The 18,844-nt window shown below is 37.0% G+C and overlaps 1 protein-coding gene across 1 annotated transcript in view; it reads left to right on the top strand.

Moving 5' to 3' along the window:
• The window catches only part of LOC108606955, an 82,712-nt gene extending 64,561 nt beyond the window's left edge, over positions 1 to 18,151 (top strand). The window contains exons 3-6 of the mRNA XM_017997512.1: positions 3,547 to 3,741; positions 8,951 to 9,068; positions 17,099 to 17,175; positions 17,231 to 18,151. Of these exons, the coding sequence (XP_017853001.1) occupies positions 3,547 to 3,741; positions 8,951 to 9,068; positions 17,099 to 17,175; positions 17,231 to 17,790 (950 nt within the window). The 3' untranslated portion in view covers positions 17,791 to 18,151. The remainder of the gene's footprint in view (positions 1 to 3,546; positions 3,742 to 8,950; positions 9,069 to 17,098; positions 17,176 to 17,230) is intronic.
• Positions 18,152 to 18,844: the final 693 nt, after the last annotated feature.

An 18,844-nucleotide genomic window follows, 5' to 3' on the forward strand; every position in this document is an offset into this window, starting at 1 on the left:
GTTAGCTTTGCATCATTTTTCTAGTTAAAAACAATTTTCCAAAGCGTTTTGTCCCCACAGCTGCTGCCATTTCCTTAGTCCGCTTAGCTTCGACTCGAGCGCGACTTCGTGCTCGGAACATTAAAGGATTTGATTGAATAAAAAAGTACAACAGAAAATGTTGCTGGTCACAATACTTTTAGCTGCTTTGCAATATAAGTAATGCCACAGAAGTTTTTCTACATTGTCTGCACAGTGGGTACAAAGCGCGCATTATTGCAATTTGTTAAAGTTAAAATTCAATTACGGTAAACAAAATATATTTTTTTTTGACAAATAATTGTTTTAATTATATAATGAACAGTTGAAGTATTTTAATAATCGATATAATATAATATATAATAATTTTAAAAATTATTTTAGCTCACATACTTATTTATTTACTTTAATAAATGCGCAACTTGAACTTAAATTGTAAATAATCTTACAATATAAATATAGCAAAATCTTCAACTACATTTGCAAAATATTACGTATACGCATTGCATTCACATTATTATCAGCCAACAAACGCTTTGCAGCGAAGCTTATGCATTGGAATTGAATTTGCTTTGGCTTAAATGAACTTAAACGACTGTCAAAGGCTGCACAAATGGCCAAAGCATGGAAATGATATAGAATTGTTTAAAGCGCAATGGGGAAACCGCCTGTGGGTTGTGGAGCTGATTGGAATGGCTTAGCCTTGCCAGGCCTGGCGCCCAAGTTTCTTAATTAAAAAATGTGCAGGCTGCAAAATTAATTAAAATCTATATGCTTTGATTGCATAGCTGAAGCTGGAGCTGGAGCTGGAGCTGGAGCTTAGAGCCAGCGCACCGCTAATGAAGCCGCAAAAAGCTTTCACTTTCGCTCATTTTTTTTTGTTTCTTGATTACAGCTGGCGAAATTGGCTTTTAGTGAAAGAACGTTTATCGATTGGCAGGCAAAGTGTTGCAATAGTTTCGTTGCTGAAGTTTTTGTTAGCCGCAGGGGCGCAAAATCCGCAAAGCCAATTTATATATTTTCATATTCATTTTATATATTTTTCCAACCCCTCCCCGCCCACACGCAGCAGCAGCAGCAGCCACGACTTTTATTGTGGCCGCGCAGCAGAAATTAACAAAAAATGCAAAAAGCAAAAAAAAAGCAAATAAAGAAAAATAATAATAATAAAACGCTGCGATAATAGAACTAAGTGCAAAAGCTGCCAAGCCAAGGCAAATGGAGGAGAGGGGGCGTGGCTGGTGTTGGTGCGTAAAGCAGAGAATGCATAAAACTAAAGTAGTTAAAATTATGATTGCATTGGCTGCAGCTTGTGCTTGGGTCCTTGGTGGTGGTGGTGGTGGTGTTGGTGCCCTGGCTGGGCTGCCGGCAAAGCGTTTTAGCATATTGTGTGCAGCCCATGAATGCGAATGAGAAACAGCGCCGAGTGCCGTCGAGCGTTAGCTGGGAAAGGATAACAAGCAGCATTTGTTCATAGAATGCAAGGGGAAAGCGGGGGGCGTGGGGCGGCAGCTCTGAATTGAGCGCCAAAGTTTAGCCAAAGAGTTTTGTTCTGGCTGCTGTTGCTGCTGCTTCTTCTTCTTCTTCTGCGGCTGCTGCTGCTGCTGCTGCTGCTGCATGACAGCAGCTACACTGCAACAAAAAGAATATGCAAAATCATAAATTATATTATGTATATTAAAGTTGAACGCTTTCAACTGCAAGTTTATGTTCAAAGTACAAACTTATTTGTATGTTTATGTCCTGCAGACTTTAAAGCAGGCGTTGGGTAATAAAAATTTCTGTTTGGGCTTGTGATGAACTCGAGAAGCAAAAGAATTGATTTTTATGCGAATTAAATATTCAAATAAATTGCAGCTCAAAGTAACAAAATATTAATTTCAATTGTAATTAGTCTTTTACATTAATTATAAACAAGCAGGGATTTTTAATATGAACAGAAAATATGCATACAAAACTTCTATATAAGAAATATAAAAAGTCTTATTATAATTTATTATATTATTCTAGATTTATTAAAAATTGTATATTGAAAATATAGAACAAAAATATAATATAGTATTTAATATATTGTAAATTAAACAAATAAATACGTTTATTTTAGTAACAACATATAAAGCAAAAATAAATATATATTGTATTTAAAAATATAACAAATTATTAATAAATAAAATTAAATTAAAATTTTCAAAAATCTGCATAAGTATTAATATTTTCTATTACACTTTACTTTTTACTTTTACATTGAACTTTTAAGATAATTACAATATAAGATATACAGCAATATATAATATTTTTAAATATATATTTACAACTACAACTAATTATTATTATTAATGCTAAATTATATAATATACCAATATTTGATTTTACTAATATTTGCTTTTCAATTTTTTTAAGTTTGACTTTAGCTTGTGTTTTATTAAACATGAACTTATTTTTTTTACACACTTTGACATTTTTGTAAAAAATGGAAAAGGGAATTATGAAGTTGTGTAAATGTATGTAACAGGGAGACGGAGGCGTGACAGACCTCATAAAGTATATATATTCTTGATCAGCAAGACAAACTGAGTCCATATAGCCATGTCCGTCCGTCCGTCTGTATGAATGCGTGTCTCTCAGCAAACTTTGTATGTAGCTGCTCCTATACCCAGGACATATTTATTTTATTTTATTGTTTTATTTCCAGCCCCCTCCCACGCAAATCGAAAAAACCGATTTTAAAAAATATTTAAAATTCTGAAATAAATTACAAAAACGTCTGGTTATGTTTTCGACCGATGCCACATTTTGCTGTGATGCTCTAGTCAAAGTGTATATGAAAGTTGGTAGCGCCCAATTTTAATTTGTCCACTTGTTTTCATATTTTATTTCAACTTTCAGTTAAGCAGCAATACTTTTTGTCGCAGTGTACTCATTGTGTGCCCTGTTGGCTACGCTTGTGCCTGCGGCTTTGCGTTTAGGGCTGCTGCTGTTGTATTTGCTGCTGCTGCTGTTGCTGCTGCTGTTGTTGCGGTATTAAATGGCATAATGCTGCTTGGCAATCATGCCACTTGATTGTTGTGGCTGCCACACTCAACACTCAACACACTAAACCCAAAAGCCCAGCCGCCGCCCTCATCAACATTCCGACTACTGCAAATTAGATGGTCAGCTGCTAATGCGTGAGGGGGCGTGGGTTGACTGGAGGGCAAAATTGCTGTGCATTTTACAGTTGTCACTGCCGTTTCATTTCTATTTTTTTTTTTTTGTGTGCTGCATCTTTAGCTTGCCTTTCGACTTGCCATTGGCCATTTTCAGTCAGTTTTAGCCCATTTGGCTGCCATTTAGCGACAGTCAACTGTCAGCAAGTGCAACAACAGCAACTGAGTTTACGATAATAATAAAGATAATGATAATGCCTGCGGGCGGCTGCGGCTAATGAGGCTTTAAGTTTCCCCCCCCCCTCCCATTGATAGCTGCCTTGGACTTGGATTGTGTTTAATATATTAATTCTTTCATTGTCTGTTTTGTCTCTGCTTACAGTGCTGGACTGCCAGGTGGGCGAGTGGCAGGGCTGGAGCGAGTGCGATAAGAGCTGCGGCGCTGGCATGATGCAGCGCACGCGCCAAATTCTGCAAGCGGCACAAAACGGCGGCAAGCACTGCCCCACGCTTGTCCAGAAGCGCGCCTGTCAGGGCTATCGCTGTCATGGACATCGTGATAAGAAGATTTTGCGCGGTAAGTCATAACCCAACCCCACACACACACACACACACACACACAAACAGACACACACATACAGTTATATATTTTATGTGCGGCGCTGGAGCTTAATGAAATGCATTTTTAATTAAAAAATATTCCACCCGCTCGCCTGGCTGGGCTGCCACAAATCCAACAATGCTCGTCGGCTTACAATTGAAAAGCCTCACACAGACATGCACACAATGGCATTTGTTGTAGTAGTTGTAGTAGTAGTAGTAGTGCCAGCATATTCTACACTCGTTTAAAATTGTAATAAGCCAACAATTGCCTATTTGATTGAATTAGACATTCAAAGCCACAAATACTAATTAGCCATGGCTGCTTTGCTGGCATTGAAGCCGCCTCCAAGCCAACAATTTGGTATGCCCAACTTGTCATACATCAATAACATTTGCTCCATAACATTTTAGCCACAATTATGCCAAATTAAATAGCAGCAGGCAGCAGAACTTGCAAACTTACTTAAGGCGTCTAAAACTTGAAAATTGCTGAGTCTAATTTGAAATACTGTGCCTTGAATTTCTATTGAATTTTGTCGCCCAAGGGCTTTTAGGCAACTTTATTTTTTTTGTAGCTCGACTCTAAGCTAGTTCGTATGCTATTGTTGCTATTGTTGCTATTGTTGCTATTGTCTGCCTCAATGATGTTGATTAGCAGCTGAGCCTGACCTAGGCCAAAAACACATTTTCTCTCAACTTTGTTATTTGACTTGAATGAAAATCAAAGTCTATACAATTCGCAGTATTTTAGCAAGTAGTTGAAAATAATTTTACAAATGCTAAGCCAAAGTAAGTTTACAAAATTTAAATTTAATTAATTGACACTAAAGTAATAAATACATGCGGCTTAGCTTAGTAAGAACACAAAGCTTAGTGCTTAGCATATTTGAATACGAGAGCTTGAGTTGCACTTTTGGCTAACAACAACATAATCCAAGCTATGGCGAAACCTTTTAGCGATATGTGTGCAAAAATTTAGCAGTCAAAGCAGCAGCACACAGTTTGAGTTGACAAGACGCCGCCAAAAAAAAAAAGAAAGAAAGAGACAGACAGTGAAAAAAAAAGATACTGCAGCTAAGCGACCAGCAAAACGTTTGGACAAGTCACTTGACAAAGTAGCCTGAGTGAAGAAGACAGACAGCGTGAGTCACAAAAGTATGAGGGGGCGAGTGGGGGGCGTATATGCATTGCAGCTGTCAGTTTGCGCTTAGTAGCTGAAGATGAAGGCATTTTTTTGTGTTTATGCTCAACACTCGGAAAGTTCGTTGCATGCAGCGCGCGATGCAGACAAAAAAAAAAAAGAAAAGAAGCAAAACGCAAGTGAAAAAAAGCTGCCAAACTGCATAAGAAGTGAGTGCCCCACTTTTGTGCAGCCCTTGGCCGCACTCCGTGCCAAAGCCAAAGCAATTTTCTGCAAGTGCCTGACATAAAAGCCATATTATATTTGGCTAAGTGTCGCCGCCGGCACACATCGAGACACGCCCCCCCCCCCCCCTTAAAACGCCCACAACAGCAGCCCGAGCACAACAAATAGTTTAAGGTAAAGCTGGATACTCTATAAAAAGTTTGAGACGCACACACAATTTTCAAAGTTATTGTAAGCCAAAGCCAAAGCAATTATTTATTCATGTGCATTAATATTATTAGCTGGAAAATTGTGTACTCCACGGGAGTGAGTGAGCGAGAGAGAGAGAGAGAGAGAGAGAGAGAGAGAGAGAGTGTGTGTTTGTTTGTTTGTTGCTGTTGAGAAAATCGTAACGCAAAGTTTTTGTTTATGTTTTGGGTTCAGTAGTGCGCTCCATTAGCCTCGGACGTGGCCTGTCGCTGTGGCTTTAGCTTCAGCTTCAGCTTCAGCTTCAGTTGCAGCTGCAGCTGCCTCACGTTGTCCTTGTTGGGTTATTGCTATTATTTTTTTTGTTCTTCCTGCTGCTTCTTTTTCTTTTGCTGCTGCTGCTGCTGCTGCGTTTAATTAAAACTTTGGTTGCGCTCATTAAACGTCAAGTTAAAAAAAAAAAAATAGTAAAGCTTTAAAGCGCAAGTCGTCTGATTTATTTAAAATTTATGCATTTATTTACTAATAACAGCGCTCAGCAATTTTTTGCATGCAATTGCTTGGCGCTGCTAAGTAGGCAACGCTTTTTGTGCCCACCCACGCATTGAAGGCAAAAGTGTTAATTGTAGCACACACACACACACACACATACACATACACACATAAAAAGCTTTTGTTGTTGTCTACGCACTTAATGCTCATAATGCGTTAAAGCTGCTTATGCTCTTAAGTCCACACTCCACACACACACACGTTCGTAGCGTCTGACTGCGTCTCTGCCTCTGCCTGCGTCTCAGACAGAGGTCACTACCTCTGCCCACCTTGAGTCCATTCCGCGTGCCTATTTGTCTGTCTGGTCAGCAGTTTGTGTTCGTCTGTCAGCCCATTAGAGCAGTGTACTATGGGTGATTTCGACACTTTTGCTGTCGCATCAATTTTGTTAAGCAAAATTCAAATTCAAATTAAGCATGAAAAAATTAGAGCATATATGAAAAAATAAGTAATATTATATGACAAAGATAAAGATAAAATCTTTTTTCATCTACAATAAATTTGTTTGTTATGAAATCAATTGCATTATTGACAAATTCAAATTAATTAATTGAAATTTTTAGCAATGCATACCAGATAGTAATAAGAGCAGCATTCATTTTAGTTAAATACATTTTAATTTTGCTAATTGCCCGCAAAAATCAATTTGAAAACATTTTAAATTCGCATGGAAGTAAAGAAATCTTCAAACTTTCAAATTATAGCTGTGCACTTAAAGTGCTCAAATGACCCATAGTGCCAAAATCCGTTGAGCTGCTGCATAATTTTAAAATAATGTGCTTTGAGTTTGATTCGCTGAAGAACACAAAATTAATCGAAGCGAGGCAAGCGCGTTGCAGTGAGGACAGTAATGTTGCTTAAGCTGTTGCATATTGTGGAGCAAGCAGAACAACAGGATGATGAACAAGAAGAAGAAGAAGCAGAAGCAGAAGCTGCTTGCGGCATTTGCTGCCATAAATACGTGCAATTTGTATTAGGTAATTGAGGCGAATGGGTGGGGGTGTGGGTGTGGGTGGGGGTGGCTGCTGCAAATTCAATTTACGACAAGAAAGAGGTCGCCAAAAGGCAGAGAGAGAGCGCAAAGTGGCAGCTACAGCAGCTGCAGCAATTTCGACGCATAAGCAACGCGCGCGCCCTTAAGTATGCTATTAAAAATTTCGTAATGCCAACTTAATTGCCAACAAACAAGCAAACGAGTCAACTACCGACAGGTGCGTGTGTGTGTGTGTGTGTGCAATAATTAAAGTAAACACACGCGCACACTCATAAAATATTATACAAGCCACACACACACACACACACATGAGCAAACGCCCCAGCCCTCTAAGCATATGGGCGTGACACTGCCGCCATTACAATTAGGTGCGAAATATTTTGCGGTCTCTGTGTGTGTGTGAATGGCGCAAAAATAAATAAAACACAAGCAATAATTCAACTTAATTAAATAGCCGAGAGACCAAAAAGAATTTCTTGTTAACTTTCAGTTAGTTAACGTAAACAAATTAACTTTATAAGCAGCGCAAGCACAATTAACTTACAATTTCTTCGTTTTTTTCTTTGCGCTTGCGTGTGCGCATATTTTTGGCAGCAACTGTCGTCAGCAGCCCCAATAATGCGCGCTGCTCATTAACATTATAAAAATAATTGCAGCACACACACACACACACACACAAGTGTAGGCGACCATGTGCTAAATTCCAATTAACTTACATGTATGTACATGTATGCATGTATGTGTGTGCGCGTGTGTGTGTGAGTGTGTGTGACTTGACATTCATACGCAAGCTGAGAAAAGCGAAAGCAGCTGCTAGACCAGAGCAGCGCGTATGCGAAGCTTGGGCGACAACAATATGCCATTTGATTATGCAAATTTCTCTCTGTGTATGCGTGTGTGTGTGTGTCACTTGACTTGCTACATTTGCATAAATTGTGTAAGGCTGTTTGCATACACCAAAAATTATGCTGCAGCAATCTTCTTTCCATAAGATATGCAAGCAACTTGTCCAAGGTGCAACTTGTTTGCCTTAACTTGCCACAAATATTATCAAGGCTCTCCAAAAAAAAAAAATATGTTTATAAATAGCAAAAATGCTTAGCTGCATAAATATTAATGTGCATTGCTTCAGCAAAAATAACGAGTTAGAAGTTTAAACGCTAGCAGTAATTAAATTAAATCAATAACTAACACTAAGCCAGATCTGATTGGGTTTTTGGCTTTTTCCCAATCCCAAACACTCGCAATCTATATTCTTATCAAATTTAAAAACAATAACATAATTTTTAAATTAAACCCTAAATATTTTTTGTAATCTTTTTCTTTTATCGTCGACTGTTTATAGTTGACATTAAATAAAATTAAAATCAGCTGCTTTGGCATTTTTTAAAATTATTTTCTACAAGTTCTTTTGTTGCTGCAACATTTTGAGCGTTGTTTGAAATTAATAAAAAAAATCATGAAGTTTTATTTATTTTTTATTTATTAATTTCATTTCAATTTTATGCCCATTTGCATTTCTATTGCTTGCAATTCAAAGCTAAATAAAGTTAAATATTTGCAGCAGTTCCACATTAATAAATATGATAAATATATAATTTTGTTTTTATATTTATTAATGCGCAACTGCTGCTAAGCTAATTACAAACGATTTGCTTGACAGTCGCGCAATATTTTAATTAAGAAATATAAAGTGCGCTCAGTTTGAAATGGCTTAAGCAATCAATATAAAGACGCTAAAATCTTTGACTGCATTTATTATGTTTGCTTATGCAACTGATGCAAGCAAAACTTTGCCACTTCATGTGGCACATGTCGCTTGCGTTGGCTTTGGCTTTGATTTGACAAATACGCAGCAAACAAAGTGCTGCAGCATTTTGTAGCATAACATCAGGCGTACAACAGACGCATACTTATGTATTGAGTGGCTCTGTGGCTCAGTGGCAAGTGGCATGTGGCAAGTGTCAGCTGCCGTGTTATTAAAAGAAATATTTAAGGCACTTAAGCTGTCGCCCCCACCCAGCCCTTTTTCTTTTGCAGCTTTATCTCATGCCTTCTCTTTCTCTCTTTAATGTCTATTTTTAGAAATGGCTCTGCTGCTGCCCGCTTCACTCTCCTCGCACAGTCGCCATGTCAACGATAGCAGCGACCAGAGACGCCGCTCGCATTATCGTGATTCCTATAAATTCAATCGGGAGCATGAGTAAGTAAAAATAGCCCCGATATCAAATAAATATTAAGACGACACGTTGCAAACGATTTAAATTTTATAGTTAAGTTGTTAAACTTTAATTCTATTTATTAGCTTCATTTCATTTTATTTGCATTTTTATTGATAAAGTTGAAAAGCTTTATGACAATAACAATTTTCAAAATATATTTTATTTAGAAAATTTAATTTCTCTTCTTTTTTCTCAGCTGCATTTTTACGCCATAATTTTGTATTAATTAAACAATACGCAATCAACAAATTTTTGAGCAACAAAAGAATTTAAAATAATCTATTTATTACTATTTTTATTATTTATATGCCAATTGCTTTCATTGCTTATTATTAATGAAGTCTTAGACTTTACACAGCTTAGATTTAAACATATTAAAGCAATTATGCCACATGCAAATTAAATTCATATAAAATTGTAAAACATATTTCGGTCTGCTGGAAATTGAAATGAATCACTTTAATTGCAATGCCATATGTCAACTTTATTTGCGACCCTCGAAATCTCTGCACACTGCACTCATTGCTCAATTCTATTGGGGAAAATGCACATTTTCGTAGACAATTTTCCGCTTGATTTTCGCCGAAATTCATATTATCATCATATTATTTCTGTTGATAAGCAGAAGAAGCAGAAAAAAGTTAATCGAAAGCCAAGCCAAGAATAATCCCCAACGAAATTTGCTATGCTTTGGTTTTTTATGCGAAAGGCAAGAAACAATTGCTGCAGCCCTAAGAGTGAGAGAGGAAAGGTAAAGAGCTTCAGACCCGGACATAACATCAGCATAAACGTTGCCACAATAAAAATGCTGCATAAAAAAGGCATAAAAATTGCATAAAACGAACGGCAGCCGTTGATTTGACGCACTGTTAATTTTTCGCCTGACAAGGCGGCAGAGCCTCAGATTTTGACTGGACAGGTTGGAATTGCAGGACGACGACGACGACGACGACAGTAAAGAGAAATGAGCAGCGATTGAAATACGTACAGAGTTTAATTGTCAGTTGTCCTGCAAGCATCAATCACGTTGCGCATACGCCACGCTGCCCGCCACGCCGCAATACACAAATATAAAAATAATATATATGTGAACGAAGTAAAATAAATAAATAAAACCAGCGCTCTCGCTTTGCTTTGCTTTGCTCTGAACTTTGCACTGTCCAATTTCACTTTGTTGTGGTCGCCGCTTATTTTCTTACAAATTTTCCGCTCTCCTTCTCCACTTCTTGTTTTGTTTTCCTTGCCTTTTCATTTCTTCTTTTTTGTTTCGCTCATCAAAAGCCGTTTATTATGATGCGCTACAGTTTTTTGTATGTTGCCCAGCACGCAAAATTAAATTAAATCCGCAATTTATTATTTTATGCTTTGATTTTCAGTTTGTTTTTTATTCTCTCGCTCTCTCTCTTTCTCTCGCTCGCTCGCCGCGCATTCACTTAACTTTTGATACCGCTCAGCTCAGTCCAGACAAGCAGCACTTAAGTGCAAAAGCAAAACCATTGCCAAAAATAAAGTACAGAGATTTTAATGTTTCTTGTTTACAAGGCGGCGTTTTTAATGTGCATAACTGAATGAATGAATGAGTGACTGAGTGAGTGAGACAACTATAGCAATCTATCATTGAATTGCGAAATAAATTATTTGACATTAAAACAACCATTTTGTTAAGTGTAAATTATTTTAAATGAAAACTAAACTTGCCTTAAATTTCAAGTTGATTTTAATATTAAAAAAAAAAAACAAACTTTTAAATTAACAAAATGACAGTTCATAATATTTTCTTAAGCTAAATCAATTTTGAATGAAAATTAAGCTGGAATTAAGCTCTAAATTAATATTAAATTTTATGTCTACATTCAATTATAATTAATATTAAGCAAAATTTAGTTGCAGTTACAAATATTTTATAAATTTAGATTACTGCATTCATAATGTTATACAACAGCTTTTTATTAATTATTTACAATATTAATTATATTTCCATAAGTACTTATTGTATTGTATTTATTAATAATTACAGCAATATGTTTCTTATTGATTTTAAATTACAAAGCTACGATTCTATTTTATTTTACTTATTCTTTCAATAAAAATAAGTAAAATAACGTATTAATAATAAGCTAATAACATTAAGAGCCTTTTGATTTATATGCTTCAGCACTTTTGAGTTATTTATTTTGATTGCTATTTTTTATGTATTACGTAATTTATTGAAGACTTATTTTTATGCCCATTTTTTATGCATTTATTATATTCACAAAAAATATGATGTTAGCATTTATTTTTTATTATTTTTATTTGCTATGTTTAAGCTAATAAGTTGCCACTAGCTTAGAGCACGCGCCTCTGCCAAGCTCTGCCAAAATATAAGAAAATCAAATTCACACACACACACACACACGCACACACTTAACATATAAATATAGTCAAAGTTATTATTCTTGGCAGACAATTCACTTGTCCAATGATTTGTTAACTAGCGGCAAACTTTTATTGCTTTCGGGTGGAGAGAAAGTGAAAGAAAGCAAAGAGAAACATTGAGAGAGAAAATTATGAATTATGCCCCTGGAGTCGGGAGCAAACATAGCAAACTGTAATGCGTTGGGCTGGCCGAAAAAAATAAATAAATAAATTACGCAAATCACAAAAGCAAGAAATAGCTGGAAAAACAAAAGTTAAGAAGAGAAAAACAATAATTCGCCACAATTTCATTTGCATAATGACAGTGTCAAGCGCTTGTTGATGGTCAGGCAGAGAACTGAAGACAACAGAAAAACCAAAAATCCAAAAAAAAAAAAACACAAGCAAACAAACTGAAGCTAGAATTCACACTTTTTAATGCGATAAATTTACAAGGCAACTGGGAAATCTGCACTCGACAGGCCTTAAAATAGGCAAAGGCTCTAAGGCTCACTCAGACTCGCACTCGCACTCACACTCACACTCACACTCACAGAATTGCCAGAAGGATATACGTGGGCCACCTGCCCAAAAATCTGGCTGTGTGGGTGGTGGGGGGAGCAATAATAAAGCGTTTTTGAGCAAGAAACAAGAAAAAAGAAATTCCCCAGAGGATTTGCTTGGACCGCATAAATTTACAGACAAACAGACGGACGGAGACGAAGACGGCGTAACAAATAAATACAAAAGACTGCGACATAAAAAGGGGAAAGCTACAGCGAAAGAGAGAGAGAGAGAGAGAGAGAGAGAGAGAGAGCGAGAGCGAGGCAAACTGATTTGCTAGCCTGTCTGACTTTCTATTTCAATGCGTCAAATTGAAGACAATGTGCTGGCGAATTGACAGATTTTATGTTGCACACACACAGACACACACACACAGACAGAGAAACTCATTTGCATATTGGCTAAAAACATTTCGTGCCTTTATTTCCGCACAGTCTGCGTCATTTACCTGCGCATAAAATGCTATAAAAACAACACAATAAGCTGCTCAGCTTTATTTTCATTACGCCTCTGTTTTATAACAATTTGATCTATGCGCATGTGTATGTGTGTGCCTGTGTGTGTGTGTCTGAGTTGTATTTGTTTACTTGACTGTTTTGCATACTTGCCACAGCACTTAAAGTCAACTTGTTATTGCAAACAGAGACTGGCAATTCAAATTGAATTATGCACTTAATACTCACACACACACACACACACACACACACACGGATAGTTAGAAGTGAGCACTTGACATTCAAAAGTTCAACTGGATTTCAAGTTGAGAGTTTTGTAGTTTTGGCATCTTGTGCATAAATAAAACTTAAAACTTAAATCACAGTCATATGCAAATCTTTTGCATTTCGAAGCTACAGAAACTTATGAACAACAGCTGACAAATGACTGCTAAACAATTAAAAAGTTATGTTTTTAACTTAAAGCTTAAGCATTTGAGTGACAGCTACAAGTTTCAAGCTCTGGCACTTTAAAAGCCTTAAGAACTTTTTATCTACGCTCAGCTGCAAGTTAAGCAATTTTATATTTATTGCAAAAATATGTATTAGCTCTTTCCAAATAATGTTTTAAAATTAACCCTAAAATTTATAAATTAAGCACGCATCTGTGTTTTATTTTGTGCTATAGCTATCTATTTAAATAACATCTAAAAAATCAAAACAAAAATTAAACAAAGCCGCAGCAAAGTATAAAGAATTTTCTTTAACAACAACAATCAATAGGAAAATTTGTAAATTCATTTTTTTCACAATTTAATTATTTAAAATATAAATTCTAAAATAAAATCAAACAAACTTAAATGCAATATAAATATAATTATATTTCCTTATTTATAATAAAAAGTATACAGCCTATGCTGAATAATGTTTCTAAAATTTACACAAATTTTAAACTTGATTTTTTAAGACTTTAAAGTAATAGCATAAAATAATAGCTAAAATTATTTCGAAGATTTGCATTTCATTTCAAATTTAGGTAATTTTTTATAACCTGTATATGAATTTTTGATTTGAATTCATTTCTAATTTTTATGCATAATTTATCGCTGTCGATTGTGACTTAAATGAAGCTGCAGCGATATCTCTGCTTTAGTTAGCCTATGGCTGGTGCTTTATGCTTTTAATTCATACGCCCCGTCAGCCAGTTACTCATGCTCTAATTGCTGTGCTAATTATGGTTGGAGGACTAAATAGAGAGCAAAGCAAACATAGCCTTGAGAGCAGTGGCGGCTGCTTAGCTGCTTAGCTGCTAGTCGCTGTCACTATCAATTATTCGCTTTGTTCTCACGCTCGCATAGAAAGCGATGCTAAGCGCACGAGTTGAATCGCTTTTGGAATCTAGACGGGCACATGCAAAGACGTTGCAAGGACATGGCCAACAAAATCCGCCTTTGCATTGCCAAGTGCGCAAAGGAAGACAAAAGAGAGGCAAGGAGAGGAAGCAGTGCTCAATCATCATTAAATAGTTGGCAAAGACGAGCAGAAGAGTGTGAGCGAGACAGAGAGAGAGAGAGAGCGGCACTCAGCCGCATTAGCATTTCCCTTTCAAGCGGCTTACTCAAGCGCCACAAAGTGTTTCCTTTCGCCGAGTGCAGCTTGGACCCAAGTCCAAGTCTAGTTGGGTCCAAGCTGTGTGGCATGTGGCATGTCCCATAGCCTGTTGCTACCAAACACAGAGAGAGAAAGAGATAGAGATAGAGATACAGAATTAAAATTGTTGTGTTGCCCGCATCGTTTTCATTTTCATTCTCGCTTCCGCTTTTGCGGCTGCACTAAGACGTGCCACTTGCTGCTGCTGCTGCTGCTGCTGGGGCATGCCCCAACTTTGTCAAGCAATTATTTGTAGCTAGTGCAGCCGGAAGCGCAGCTGCTGTCAATGTTATTTTTATGTTTTTGTTTTCAATTTTACAGCACATAAATGATTAAACTGAAATTAAAATCTCGCTTTTTGCTCGTATTTGATTTCTATTATTTGTGTTTGGCTTTCAAATAAACGCGTGCAAATACTTTTTTAAGTGCCTGTATGCCTCTCGTATGCCGTCAGCTTGTTGTTTCTCCTCTCGTCTGTGGCCTGTCATTGGCAGTTGGCCTGGCCCCAACAACAGCAACAACAGCATGTCCTTTGAAGTGGCAAAATATTTGACAAGCGAATGATTTCTGTTTTTATTTCTTTTCGTGCTGCTTCGCTTTTGCTTCTTGGCTCTGCGGTTAGCTTGCAAAGTATGTCAAATGTCAAATACCAATTGCCAGCATGTCAAACATTATTTTAGCTTAACTAAACAGCAAACGCTTCATAAGGCAAAGCCACAGCCACAGCCTAGAAGCTGCTGCTGAAGTTTGGCTAACAAATTTTACTTACAAAAATTTCAAATATTTACATATGTATGTACATGCATTTTATAAAAGAATTGTAACAAAAGTAGACAGCAAAATGTAGAAATATTCGTTTATGTAACTACAGTTGGGCATAGCAGACAATTCGAGACTCAGCAGCACTTAAGCTTGAGCCTTATTAGCTTATGCATATATAATTCAAATTTTAATTATATTTTATTCAAACTATATGCAAATAGACACCATACTATTTTTTTATAATTTGAAATGAATTTTGATTTCTATAAAAAAGCAGAACAAATAGAAGCAAAAAGGCATGCATAGCTAAATTTATTTAATAGCAACTGAAGTATTAAGAAGTTCCTCATTTAACAATTCAAATTCAATTTAAATGCTTCGCTTAGTTAACGGCAGTTTAGCTCTCACGCTCAATGTCTGTCCAACTGCAGTAAAAGCAAAATAAGCAAAAACACCGTTCGTTGCAAAGCAGCGACGCTCTCGTTCAGTCGCAGCAGCAGCGAAGAGCGATCGAAGGAAAGCAGCGCTGCTGTGTGTGTGTGTGTGTGTGTCTCTCTCTCTCTCTTGCTGTCAAGCTAAGACACACCCACCCACCAATGTACATTGAGCGATGATCTCAGCTGCTCAGAACGATCGAGAACGCATACGAAGGAAACCAGCGCTGCTCTCTCGCTAGCGCGCACGTAGACTAATTGGTATAGGTATATGTATAAGTATAAGACTTTGCTAAAAGCCTTAGCGATCGACTGCACATGAACGTAAGCAGCGCTGCTCTCTCTCTCTCTCTCTCTATCGCTAGCAAGCGCGTAGGCTTATTTGTATAAGTATAAGACTTTAGCATAAACTTAACCCGCGCTGATGAGATTTAAATTATTGAAAATGCAATTTTCATTAAGTTTTAGCAGCTTGCATGGAATTACAATTCATATATGTAATGTAATTGGCTTGCTTTTGTTTTAAATTAGTTTTGAATACAAATAAATTGAGCTTTGAGCGAAATATTTAATTTATATAGAGTATACATATGTATAGCTGGTTCATATATATCGATAGATTTTTATAAAAAATAGCTTTATGATAGTCCGCATTTAATGCTCAATATGTACAAAAAATTAATTAATATACATAAGTATAAATTTTAGAGCCTTAAATAAAACTTTTTTAGGACAACACATTGGCTTGCAATTAAGTTCTGCTCAAATAAATTGAGGCTTTTAAAATTAAACGGCAAAAAATTAAATTTTAGCAAAATGAGTGTGAGTTAATGTTATAGATAAATGTTTCAAATATAGCATACTATATGCTATAGCAATTCCCAATATTTTGGAGCCATACAAATGGAGCCAATCCTTATATATAGTAGACATGTTAAGCTTATAGCCAAGTTGCTTAGGCTTATCGATTCTAATTCAAACATAAATTTATTTTGGGCGCTGTCGCTTTGGCTCGCAACGCAAATTGTTGTAAGACAAGAGGCTGAGCCGCTGAGCCGCTGGTCTCTAGACACAATGTCTTCATACAGTTGCGGCAGAAAGTATGCGCACCCCCAGTGAGCAGTTTAATTATGTTTGGCTATTCAAGTTGTGTCTTGTTTATTTTTATTACTTTTGAGCAGCGGCAGCAGCAGCAGCGCGAACGAGAACGAAAATTTTTATTTACATTACATTTTGTGTGTGTGTTTTGTATTTTTTTCAATTTACCTTTATGAGCGGTGAACAGGCTGTGGTTAGCTAACTTGGCTATAAGTTAATTAAGCAATACGAGATAGAGAATTGTAGTAATGGCATTTGTGTTTTGTTTGGGGCGCCGATTTGGATTTCCTGCTTTGCTGCAGACGTCTGCCCCATTTAACGGTAATTTTCCAGCCAAGCCAGCCAAAGTGGCCGAATATCCGATTGGCTGCGAAAAGACGAAAGCAAATTAGCTCTTGTTGCTTTTGCTTTTATTTTTTCTGAGGGCGCATTTGAATTTCCTGCACAATATCCGCAGCTAACACCTTTTGACAGATGTCAAGCACACACATCACACACACACACACACACACACACACACAGAGACAGAGCCATGTGAGTTTGTTTTTTCTGCGCTGCGTAGCGGAAACGGAAATTGTTCGACTTAATAGACAGTTTGAATTTCCGCTTTGAGTCGTGGCCTAGTTGTTTCAAATTTTTTGTAAATTCTTTTCACTTTCTTTGTTGTTGCAGATACTGCGTTGAGTTTGAGGTTATCAAGTCATCCAAGGCCTGCCACAAGCTCCCACCCTACAATCTAATGCTCGAAGGTAAGTCCGCGCCAATGATATTCCATCTTTAGTTAACTCAAAATACAATTCGCAGGCGACCGCATAACTGTGCGCTGTGACCTCGAGGCGCTCGTTCAGGACAAGGACAAGGACAAGGAGAAGGAGAATGCTGCCAAGCCGACGGACAAAATGCTAATGGGCCAGAGCTATTTGACGGAGCAGGGTGTGGCCAAGCAAACGCTTAAGGACAAACCGGAGCTGGAGCAGGAGCCGGAGCTGGAGCTGGAGAGCGGCGAGTCGGAGAGCAGCGAGCCAGACGCTGATGACAACAACGATGACGATGAGCAGGATAATGAAGAGGAGGATGCTGACAATATGCTGGAACAGCCAGCGGATACGGATTCGCATCGTTCCCATCATGCTCGCTCTGTTACATTTGGCAAACACAGCGGCAGCTCCAGCTCCAGCTCCAACCCCAACTTTAATCCTCCAGCGTTACTGCAGCAATTCAACTATCATTGCCGTGGCGAGGGTCTAGCCGGACGCACGACTCGTTGGAGCGCCTTGCCGGCGCCCTCGTGTCGCGGCAAGTGGCTCCGCCTCACCGTCGGTCCACCCAAGAAATGCAACCATGCACAATTTACATTCGTCTAAGTAGCTAATGGATGCCCGCCCCCTCCCCCTCCATCATAATATGCCATGCCACTGAAATTCTTTTTTTTTTTCTTAACATCATAGTAGAATGCTCATGCATAATTATGTGTATACCCAAGCGTATTTGGATTAGTCAGTAAGCCAGTCCGTTAGCGACACACACACACACATACACACACACGCAAGTCAGAGAGTGTGGACAGATCTGTTTCTGATTCGTTTTCTCAACAACTTGATTGCAAATCTCCCATTGGAATTCGTTTTTCAAATCTATGAGCAAAATCTGTCTGATTATGAATCAGAAGAACTAAAAGTCACCTTTTCTATCTTTAAAGAAAATTTCAATATGTCATTTATTTATGGTTGTAAGCTCACTAACATCTAATCTGTATTATTATTTTAATCCATACAAAATTCATAATATGTATTTCTAGACTATTTTGATAAGCAGCTTGTTTCATTCTTTTAAAGCTAATATTAATTTCTATATAATTGAATATTTTTTATTTTATATTGTATCTACGTCTCTTTAATATTTTCCTGTATATTGTATGTTGGGTACTTACAGAGTTTTATAATATCGAATTTACTATTTTGAAAATCAAAATTTTTTTTGAAAATAGTAGCCAATGCTTAAGCTATTTAAATATGAAAAATATGATTGTTGCAAATTGATGATATTATTAACCAAACAAGAGAAAAGATGCATATGTAATATAGTTTACTATATGGGAATTGCATCTAAGGTGGTCTGCATACATTGCATGGTACCCCATCTCTTTATTGGGTGATAATATCATAAAACTATTAATTTTTGCCTAATTTTGATTTTAATTTAAATCAATTCGATATATCTGTAAGGCTCCAACAATTTACACAAAAGTGTGAAAGAGACATAAAATAAAGATATAAGAAATAAAATATGGAAATATGGAAATTAATGTTTTGTTTGAAAAAATTTAAACAAGCTGCCAATCTAGATATACACCCATATAGTTTTTAAATCTGCCGACCGCAATTAATTTGGATATTGTCCTTTAAGAACTAAAAAGTT

Source organism: Drosophila busckii, chromosome X (genome assembly GCF_011750605.1).
Source record: "Drosophila busckii strain San Diego stock center, stock number 13000-0081.31 chromosome X, ASM1175060v1, whole genome shotgun sequence".
In the NCBI taxonomy this organism is placed as follows: domain Eukaryota; kingdom Metazoa; phylum Arthropoda; class Insecta; order Diptera; family Drosophilidae; genus Drosophila; species Drosophila busckii.